At 40.3% G+C, this 11,570-nt stretch overlaps 1 protein-coding gene across 4 annotated transcripts in view; it reads right to left on the bottom strand.

The window, feature by feature from the left end:
- Positions 1-307: 307 nt before the first annotated feature.
- Positions 308-11,570, bottom strand: part of GUCY1B1 (guanylate cyclase 1 soluble subunit beta 1) — a 52,373-nt gene continuing 41,110 nt past the window's right edge. For all 4 annotated transcript variants that reach the window (XM_043902271.1, XM_043902275.1, XM_043902273.1 and 1 more), the window contains 6 exons: positions 9,163-9,360; positions 5,964-6,201; positions 4,801-4,941; positions 3,266-3,420; positions 2,644-2,770; positions 308-1,507 (listed from right to left, as the gene is read on the bottom strand). In XM_043902271.1, coding sequence (XP_043758206.1) covers positions 1,484-1,507; positions 2,644-2,770; positions 3,266-3,420; positions 4,801-4,941; positions 5,964-6,201; positions 9,163-9,360 — 883 coding nt within the window. In that variant the 3' untranslated portion in view covers positions 308-1,483. The remainder of the gene's footprint in view (positions 1,508-2,643; positions 2,771-3,265; positions 3,421-4,800; positions 4,942-5,963; positions 6,202-9,162; positions 9,361-11,570) is intronic.

Raw genomic sequence — 11,570 nt, 5'->3', positions numbered from 1 at the left:
GAACAATAAAATCACTATGAATATCAAATAGTTTAGTTACTTAGATACATGTCTTTCACTCCTGAAATGTGGGGAGCTCTTCAAGAGCTGATGCCACTTGACACATGTCTGTCTGTCCACTCCTACCACCCAGTGCTGGTCTTGCTGCCGTCACTGTGTTGATCCTAAAGAAAAATATCTTATAGGAATAGTCCTGAGGAATAGGAGCCACTCGGCTTTACCATAACAGCAGGGAACCAAAATGAAAGTCTATCAGAGCCAAAATGATAAGACGTATTTCCAAAAACGGCACTAGTTAAAAGACCGGTAAGAGCATTCACATTTTTATTGAATCAAAAACCGTCTAGAGACAAGTGGAAAAAATAATTTATTACAGGTTCTCTTACACATGAACATGGAACGTTTATACAAGTTATCAACGTGCTGATAGGAAATGCTAAATTTAAAGACAAACATTTGTACACAAAAGTAGTGGTCCTGTATTTTATAAAGATAGATATTAATAAATTATCAGAGATAATGAAGAACAACAGGTGATGATTCCAACAGGAATGCATTCTATGTTGAAATTAAAGTAACTTTTCTCAACATGGCACCCTGGATAGAATCAAGTTCTCGTGAGCTAAGACAAAGGAGCTCATTTCTGGGAAGAAAGGGCCAAGAGGGGCTCTGACCAACCGAAACCCCAGCTGTGCTTCCAGCTTCATCCTTGGATGTAGTTAGAGCCCCTGAGGTTTACTCCAAACTAATGCAATAGCTCATTGTGAGACAGTGCTGCCTTCACCAACAGCTGCATGGGGTGAATGAGATTTATAACGAAAAGGATAGCATTTTAGAGGAACTGTAATTGCCACATGATCTGAATGAAGAACCTGATACTTTAACAGCAAAGACGTATATTCTCTATTTCTGAAGGGAAACTAACATAATTCTAAATAGATACTATTTTTCTTAGCATGATATATTCTTATTTGGGGAGTCTGAAAATAAATTGCATTGTTCCCCTAAAATTCTGAATTAACTCCTTTAGAAAATGATTTCTATAATGATATGCACCAACACAATAAAACCTTTTTATATGTTATAGTCATTAAAATATACACATATAGAGACACTGATCAGAAGTGGAAAACCATGACATATATACACATGGCTGAATACTGTTCAGTTTCATTTAATTAAATTCACCAAATACTTATTGGGTGCCCACTACTTGAAAACCACCATGCCAGGGGATGTGTAGTCCATCTGAAGACACGTGAAGCTCACATCAGCCACACAAAGCCAAACTTCAGATAACATATTAAACCTCAAAAATAATCAAAAGCAGAGCTAAAGTTGAATAATAAACAAGGAAAGAGATACACAGGAGAAAGGCTTGGGGAACCATGAAAAGGACCGAGGCCATCACTGGTCCCGGGCCCAGCATCTGTTAGGGGGAGACTGGACCTCACCCTGTGGTCTTAACCCCACTGTCCAGGATTCAGTTTTCATCCTGCTCTGTTTCCTGTAAAAAGTAAAGTAAATAGGGGATTCATTTTCAGTGATAAGAAAGCTTGTAGGATTCCTCAAAATATTTTCTTTCTTTTTTTAAAAATAAAATTTGATCTGCATTCATATCTACCACTTTTTTAAGTCATTCCCACCATCAGGTTGGCTGAAACAGAGCCACCCAAATAAAAGGAACAACGCTTCCGGCAAACTCATTTATCAGAAGAACATCAGGAAGCGTGCAAGTGCCAGAAGTAAATTATTTAAAGTGAAAACAGTGAAAAGAAGATAAAGATAAATATTTCACAACTTGGCATTTCATTCCTTTTACGACTTCTATTCTAAAAGCATTTTTAGGGAATGTGCACATCCAGGAAAATACATATAGTCAAAGAGTCTCTCCCCCTCTACAGAACCAGTACATCAACAGGGCATAGAGCACCGGGCTTGTTTCTGATGCAGCCCACTGAGAGAGGGGCAAGGCTGGCGGGACCTTGGTATCGTGAACCACGGTGGGCCACAGGACCCCCGAGCAAACCCCAGTGCTACCCCCCAGCACATGGGTTCTGGCTGGAGTACAGCCATAGCGTGAGCGCGAACCTATGGCTTCCATGAGGAATTATTTAGATTCTGGACACGCATAAATCACTCTTCTCTCCAGGAGAGACCCACCAGAGACTAGAATGTCCAAAGATCCCCAAACATTCCACGAGGCGATGGCGTGGCCTTAGAAAGAAGGATCTGGAGCATCGTGGTTAGGAAACCACCCTTGAAGACGGTCGTGTCTCAGCCCTGGCCGTGATCACATGGCGACCCAGGGCACTGGGGAGGGGGGCCAGGGACGCCCCTCACTGCCCACTCACTTGCGGGGTTCCAGCCAGATGACAGCAGAAGAACCAAAACCCGGGCTTCTCTCTCCAGTGCTTTTGGTTTTAATTTCATTAGAGGACAAAACCGTCAGCCATCAGGTCTCCCCTAGAAGCTGCATTGTTCTAACCAGCTCACTAATGGGTCAGCGTTTCCGCTGCTGTGCTTACAAGTTCATGTAAGCAAGAATTCTTTGCAAATGAAACATATTTTCAGAGATTACAATTTAGCTCCCCATATTCATACCCAGTCTTAAAAAAGGAATTATATTCTGATGAGTCATACCTCTGTTCCTGTATTTTTTCTGGATAGAAACCAAACTTGCATTGGCTCCTTTTTGCCCTTCATGGACACGGGGCCTCTGTGCTCCAAATGGAATTGCGGGTCTGAATTTTCTGGTGTCATGAGACATCTAAAAGGGGACAGGGAACAGGCAGAGAAGCTTGGTGTTATGGTCACACAGAGAACGTAACATACATCAAAATTATAAATGGAGATAGGAATGACACACAGTAAATTATTTAAAGGCACCTCGAGGCTTTAGTAACAACACCACAGCAGAAATTCCTAAGAGTATGTAAAATCATTTAAAACTGAAGTAATGACACAATTTTCTCAAATAAAAAATAAATAATCCCAAGACCTTCCCTGGTGGTCCAGTGGTTAAGACTCCACACTCCCAATACTGGGACTCCCAGGTTTGATCCCTGGTTGGGGAAATATCACACATACCATGGTGTGACCAAAAAAAAGAAAAACACACCAGTTTTTTTTTTTAATTGAAAAATAATAGTAATCCTAAAAGCAGAGTTGATAGCTGTAAAAGGTAATAAAATCACCCAGGGAATTAAAGCAGCTGCAAGGAGACATTTTTCAAGTCAGTAGATACCTAGATGTGTTCTCTGACCTGTATGTATATTCAGACACATTTATTTTCCCTTTTTCTCCAGTGGTTTCTGTTCGGCTTGTGAGGTTGACAGTGTTTCCAAAAAGACAGTAGCGAGGCATCCTCTGTCCTATGACTCCGGTAACTACCTCCCCTGTGTGGATTCCGATCGTAATCTGCAGAATCAAAGCTCTGGTTCAATACATTCAATAATAGGAAGCATTGCTCACGCTATACTAAAGAATTCAGAGTCATCATATAAAAATCATAAGAATTCTCTAGAACTCCAAACATATTACAGACAAAAACCCTCACAAAATCTGACTTTCAAGAGAAACATTCTTTGAAGGATTCAAAAGTATGAATCTGGCCACTTACATTAGATTTAGGAAAGAGATTTTTAAAAATAAATCAGAAGGGAGAGGGGGTTCTTCTCATCCTCATGACTTTCAGCACACGGAATAAAGAAGGTAATTTCAAATAGGTGGACAGATTTCCCATTTCTATGGAAGAATGTAGTATAATAGGTTCAATAAAATATTAGGCTTTGTTCATACAGATGCCAAAAGGCACATGAAACGATGCTCAACATCACTAATTATTAGAGAAATGCAAATCAAAACTACAATGAAGTATCGCCTCACACTGGTCAGAACAGCCATCATTAAAAAGTCTACAAATAACAAATGCTGGAGAGGGTATGGAGAAAATGGAACCCTCCTACACTGTTGCTGGGAATATAAGTTGGTGCAGCCCCTATGGAGAACAGTATGGAGGTTCCTTAAAAAACTAAAAATAGAACTGCCATATGATCCAGCAATCCCACTGCGGGGCACACATCCAAAGAAAACTTTAATTCAAAAATACACATGCACCCCAATGTTCACAGGAGCACTGTTTACAATAACCAGGACACAGAAGCAACTTAAGTGTCCGCTGATAGATGAATGGATAGGGAAGATGTAGTACATATATACAATACAATATTACTCAGCCATAAGAAGAATGAAATAATGCCCTTTGCAGCAACATGGAGGGACCCAGCATAGTAAGTGAAGTAAGTCAGAAAAAGACAAATATCATGAGATACCATTCATAGGTGGAATCTAAAATTTGACACAAATGAACTTATCCATGAAACAGAAACAGACTCACAGACATAGAGAACAGACCCATGGTTACCAAAGAGGAAAGGGAGTGGAGGAGGGATAAAATAGGAGTTTGGGATTAGCAGATACACACTACTATATATAAAATAGATAAACAACAAGGACCTACTGCATAGCACAGAGAACTCTACTCAATATCCTGCATTAAACCATAATGGAAAAGAATATGAATAAAATGCACATACATATGTATATAACTGAATCATATTGCTGTACAGTAGAAACTAACATTGTAAAATATACTTCAATTAAAAAAACATTAAAAATATTTCATCTTTGTTGTCAAGATGCAATTCCTTATGCATAATTAATGACTAGCTGGTCAAGAATATAAATCAGTTGTACAAAAGGCCTACTACCATTAAAATATGTGTTTTACCTACTAACCTGAACAGATTCACCATCTACTTGGACCTGGCCAGCAATCTCCATCATATCCAAGGCCAGGTGGCAGATGGACCGTGCGTGGTGGATGCACGGCTCTGGCAGGCCGCTCACCGTCATGTACTTGTCCCCGACAGTCTCCACCTGGTCGGGCGCAGACTGGTTAGTACAAACATGACTGACTCATGTGCCACCCTTACACAAACATGCTTTTCCAATTGCTATCAATAACTTTCAACTTTCCTCCCCTGAATCTCTTAAAATTCTAATATATTCGATTCCAACAAGAAAACAGATCAGTAATTAAAATGTACACACCAGGCACTTGAAGTCTGATTACAGGCAGGGGACAGAACACAGTATTATTTTTCTTCTAGTAAGTCCTACTTTCTCACCTTAGACATCCTTATAACCCAGTAGAATAATTTATGATCCTATTTCCCCTTAAAACAGTGATGGTTTGACGGGCCAAAGCGCCAACTTCCCTAAGTTCAGTGGTTCATCCTGGTCATTAACCATTTCTTTTTATGATGTGCTCACACCATGTTACCTTGTTCCTCAGGAAATGACGGTAAAAATAAATAGTCCCTGTGGCATTGCTATGACTCCAGATGCCTAGGGATGGTTTGGTTCACATTCTTGCCTTTACCAAGCAATATTCCACTGACTTCATTTTTCCAATATTATAATTTTTTTCTAATTGAAACCATGGGCAGAAATGCCTTATGAAAGTTTATTTCCAGCTGATGTTATCTAAAAGCAGGTCTGAGTCCCTGGCATTCTTCCTATGCTCCATGACTTCTCTACTGTGCAAATCATTTATACCTTTCAGTAAAAACATCTCTTGCAGAGCACTGAAACGAATGCTATGTTTATATTATGTGTGACAAACCACATGTAAAGATTTATTCACGTAAGTGCAAATAAGTTGCTAAACATTTTAACTAGGGAAGCATCTGCTCCATTTATTTGAGTTACAGGGAAGAGACTATTTTAGAACAAGAGGTAATTATTTAAGAAAATGGTAAACAATGAATGCATGAGAGCTGACTGTACCCAGGCTGCAGGGCTACAGTCAGGGACTGGGACTGCTGCACCATTGGAAGACAGGGTCTGAAAATTCAGAGTAATGAATGGAACTGCATTCCGACAGGGCGTGGACTTGCCTTATAAACAAATGGATTTTTCCGGGAGTCCGTCAGAGTGTCAAATCTAGTGTAGAGGTCGTTGAGGAGGTTGACAATCTTCATGGCCCCTTCCCCAGACGCATGCTTGCTGCAGAAGGCGTTGAAGCCCACGATGCCGCTGAAGAGGATGGTCACGTTGTCATATCTCTTCGCAGGCACCGGACGCTTGTGCCTCAGCTCGTTGGCCACAGATGGAGGAAGCACGGAATACAGCAACCTGTCCAGAGGGATCAGGACAGAGCCATCATCATGAGAGATGCTGAGAGCTGCTTTAGCGCTTCTACTGCCCACTTTAGAGACTTTGATGCCATGAGCACAGTGAAGGCTCTGCCAGGATGCTCATCATTAGCTACATTTATAAGTCAGGGCTAGAAAATATAAGTAATTGGTTTGTTTTAAACCAATCCAAACATCTCCCAATCCAAACCAATTCAAGGTGTATCAAAATAAGCCAAACAAAACAAACAGACAAAACAAAGGACAGACGCCAGGAAGCTGAAGTTGTTCTATGTACCCTGTGCTTCAACCCTCTAACTGTGATATTCACGGGATGAAAGAAGTCATCCCAGCACTTAGCTCTGTGGTGTGGTGGTGGTGATGCAGTCACTCAATCGTGTCTGACTCTTGCAATACTATGGGCTCCCAGGGACACATTCACCTCTCGGGCACAAGCTGTCTGCCTCAACATTTGTCACCTGACATGAAAAGAAACAGATTTCCCCAACAAGGACCTACTGTACAGCACAGGGAACTATACTCAACATTTTGTAATAATCTATAAGGAAAAAGAACCTGAAAAAGAATATATGTGGATAAATGAATCATTGGGTTGGACACCCGGAACTAACACAACACTGTAAATCAACTAGACTTCCATAAAAGAAAGGAAGGGCAGAAGGAAGAAAGAAAGGAAAACAGATTTTCCTTCCTGCCTCACTTCTCTGTGGAAGAAACTGATAAAGCAGGTAAGAAACTGGTCTGGAGAAGAAAAGATCTCATTTTCATTGACAGTCCTGAGACCAGGCCGATGGCACAAGAAGACACTGGCGTGGGGAGGAGAGGAGCAAGCACACAGGAGGCCAGAGCTGAGGCCTGAGAGTGTCCTGGACTAGACAACCAGAGGAGCAAACGACACCTCCCGGCCTATTTCTCCCGGAAGCCAGCTGTCACTCGGGGCTAGGTATAAGAAGCCGAGGTCTCATTTTTTCCCTAGCTTCAGTGGAATTTCTTCAGTCTTTTATTTTCTCTCTCAAACATAGAACATTTTATGAAATGCTTTAAGGCTGTTTTGAATATTACATGTGCGCAGTAGCATGACTTTGTTTCAACGAAAATTAGTAGTCAACGTTTATAATTAAATCACTTTGAAAATCAAGTATCAACAAAGAGAGAAACCTAGGTGATTTTCCAATTTAACAGCCGAGCAGGATCTGAGCAACTCAAACTTAACAAATCCAGACGACTTTGAGCCTCAGTTTTAAGCCCTATCTCACAATGTATTATATTTCATGAAGGAAGCTGTTCCACATACTAATAAAATATACAATTTTGAGCTGTTTCTTGAGCAGTAGGAGGGATTTGAGTACCTGCCTCATCCCATATACTTCTGGAGATTTGAAAAATACCTGGAAAGACTAAGGGGTTAGGGCCTCAAGGAAAGTCAAGTGATCTCCAATAAACTATCATTTTCATCTTCATTATACAGAGTAGGAAAGGTGAAGGAAGAGGCTAAGGACGAAGATAGACATTCACCTGGATTCTCCATCCATCTATGCTGTTGACAAACGGTTGACATGTTTACCTTGCATCCACCCATGGGCAACAATACATGTATCAGTGCAAGAAAGTCTGATTAGACATCAGACATAATAGGAAGTGATTCCGCTACCAATGCTATGGTGTCAAGTAGAGTGAAATAGTCCTACAGGAAGGAAGGTCAGGTCAATTCTCTAAGATTGCTTCCTATCATACAAATGTTAAAAATGAACACATAAGACCCTGGGTAAAATTCTCTTATGGAAGTCAGTGATTTCAAGCTTTTAATTAATTTTAATTAATATACTTCTAATATATCTCTATTCTTCAAGCAAGGCCAAGTGGTATGCACAATGTGTATTTGTTTAAATAAATTACTTGAAAACGAAATACCATCTTAAATGTTACTTACCCGTTATTTCAAAATTTAAAGCACCATTCAGTTTTATATAGTTTTGTATTTTGATACTTTGGTTCATGAATCAAATTACAGATGTAATCATTGTCATCATAGACGACACTACAGTCTGTCAGATTCATATCTGCCAAATCCTAAAATAATTTGGCGTTCAAGAACTCTTTGAAAATATAATGGCCAAATCTAAGCTCAGTGTTCAGTGTACCCCAGCACCTGGTAGCCCTGGCACAGAGAAGATGCTCGGTACACACTCCTGCATGAAGAAATGGATGAATGGGCAGTCAGACTTGAAACCCACACTTGAGTTATTCTAATGATTTGCAGAGACATGATTTGTCGTATATTCTTCCAGCTTGGTTTGTAAAATTAGAAGACATATCCCTATTACTATTACGACTGATTTCTTTCTGTGTGCCTGACAGATTTAAGTGACATGGAACAGTTTATTTAGGACTCCATAACTGTGACAGGTTCCACGACTCGGAGTCTTTGTACAGAAAAGAACCCTTGTATGCTACTACTATTTAATCACTAAAGTGATGTTGCCTCGAAGCCTAAATTATATGTAATGTCCCATTTCTGGGCACTTTGCCTCCCAGGTGATAAGCATTAAGCTAAAATATCTTTACTCAGCTCACAGGAAATGTCCTGACAAGGCCCACCTCTGAGTGGCTGCAGGCAAGAAGAAATGAACACATCCCCTCTGGACGCTGCTGGGAACTGGGAAACGCTTGGCTTGAGTCCCTCCCCTTTCAGTTAAAAGAGCCTGAATTCTAACTCGGGCAAGACAGGTCTTTGGGACATGAGTTCACCATCTTCTCCATCTGCTGGCTTTCATAATGAAGTGTCTATTCCTTGTCCCAACACCCCATCTCTGGATTTACTGGCCTGTCATGTGGCAAGTAATCTGAGCTTGGACCCAGTCACAGTCTGGCAGGAGAGCCGCCGAATCCACCATGCAGGAGAGCCCTGCCTGTCATCTGTAACCACAGGTTCCATTCTTACGTGTCCGTCTTTTTCTTCTCATCTTCCAGGGCTCGTAACGTGAGCTGCAGCCTGTCCGTGAGGATTTCCAGTTCCTGGGTCAGCTTGTACTCCTCTCTGAACTGCTCTCCCAGCAGGACGAGGTCCCGGGTGGCATCGTGCAGAGGGATGTCACTCAGGTACAGCCCTCGCCGGGTCAGGTCGTCCAGGTTCATGACACTGTCACAAGGAGAAGGACATACAGTCAGACCCCACGCTCCCATAGCAACACCACCCTGGTTTCCGTCAAGAAGTCTAATCCTGCCACTGCCTGCCATTCAAAAGCTCAGGCTGAAGAAAACTCAGATAAAAGCAAGAGGAATATGACTTCATTCTTCTTAACATGTAAACATCTATCAAAGAGAAGTGAACGTGAAATGCAGTTTTGCCCAACTGCATTTTTTTATGCCGTCAGCCTAAATTGAAAGATAATGTGAAAAGTTGCCTTATGAAACCCACTCAGGTTTTTATCTCAAGGCTGTTACTTATTATTACCAGAGGTTTTCCTCACTATAAAGAAATGAAGAAACAGCTATCTTGGGAATTCCCTGGCGGTCCAGTGGTGAAGATTTCACCTTCCAGTGCAGGGGGTGTGGATTTGATCCCTGGTTGGGAAGCTAAGATCCCACATGCTTTGAGGCCAAAAAAACAAAATGTAAAACAGAAGCAATGTTGTAACAAATTCAACAAAGACTTTAAAAATGGTCCACATCAAAAAAAAAAAAAAACTTTAAAAAAAAGTTATCTTTACTCTCTTTTATAAGGATAATAACGCTTCTTCTACAAAACTAGTTGATTGTCATCTTATGGGATCTATGACTCTTGTAACTACTTGTTTTCTCTTTCAGGCATGATGACTGGAGGTTGACACCTGATTTATGACCCATCTTCAACATGAATATCCTGTACTCTTGACTTCTAACATGTATTTTTACACACTACTCTAATTTCTGACTCCACTTTCTTCTGTTACTCTTATTTTCTTTGGCTAATTTGTTTCATCTATTTATTTTTGCAGATTTTTATGCGTCTTTGTGACTTGTCATTTTTAGAAAATGTAATATTTATTGATTCAATGAAGATCTGGTAAATAAAGAGTTGACTGTTTTTAAACAATTTAGCCTTTGGTTAAAATATCTTAAGGTTACATTATTGGTTTTAATTATTTAAATGCCAAATAATTATTTCCAGTCATTCATAATAATAATTTCTCTAAAGTGACATAATTGTGCTGTGAATTTACTGAAGAATTTTGGATTAATAAAATGTCTCCCTGAAATATATCCTCAGAATGTCCATTAAAAAAGCAAGGAAAATAAAACAATCAGAGTCTACTGTTAACACATACCCTTGGGGAAAGAAGCCAGATCATCCACCAGTGGTTTCAAGACTGGCCAATTAGTAGAGAAAAAAAAAATGTCTATAAGCTTAAACTGAAAATGAATCATTAAAACGCTCATATTGAGAGAGAAAATCAAATCATGTCATTGTTCAAAAAACTTATTGTTATTTTAATGAGCTGTATGCTTAATCATTCAGTTGTGTCCAACTCTGCAACCCCATGGACTGTATGTAGCCTGCCAGGCTCCTCTAGGCAAGAATACTGGAGTGGGTTGCCATGCCCTCTTCCAGGGCATCTTTCCAACCCAGGAATCAAACCCAGGTCTCCTGCATTGGAGGTGGATTCTTTATCAACTGAGCTACCAGGGAAGCCCCAAACTATCCTATCCTCTTGGAGCTATACGTTTTACAAGTTAAAGTGCTTTTAATTGATCTCTGATGGAATGTGAGTACCACACGAGCAGTTCCCATATAAGAAGGCTTCTCAGGTGGCTCAGTTGTAAAGGCTACACCTGCCAATGCAGGAGACTCAAGAGACTCAGGTTCAATCCCTGGGTCAGGAAGATCCCCTGGAGGGGAAAATGGCAACCTACTCAGGAATCCCATGAACAGAGGAACCTGGCAGGCTACAGTCCACAGGGCAGGAAAGAGTCAGACATGACTGGGTGAGCACACACACACACACAAGTCCCATATAATAATTGGTGATTATGTTACTATGTATCCTATTTCTGCATACGATAAGTAGCAAGTAGACTCCAAATCTCTGCCTGTACTTCCAAAGAAACGGTTGTCTCCATGAATAAGAACTGTCTTTATTTAGAAGTTATCTTTCTACCAATGCTCAACTTGGAAAAAGGCAGAAGGAAAAGACATTTATTGATAGCAGATGCAAATACAGTTTGATCAATGGAGGTTATTAATAAAAAATAGGAGTTTATATTCCCTAATTTTGTCTCTCTTATTATCAAAATATATATTCTCAGGGGAAAAACCCCATCATTAGTCTTATATAGTCTTTAATACCAGATTTTTTATAATAATAATAA

The sequence above is a fragment of the Cervus elaphus genome, chromosome 5 (genome assembly GCF_910594005.1).
Source record: "Cervus elaphus chromosome 5, mCerEla1.1, whole genome shotgun sequence".
In the NCBI taxonomy this organism is placed as follows: domain Eukaryota; kingdom Metazoa; phylum Chordata; class Mammalia; order Artiodactyla; family Cervidae; genus Cervus; species Cervus elaphus.
Note: the sequence above shows the minus strand (reverse complement) of the source record. Positions and strands in the feature narration are given on the sequence as shown.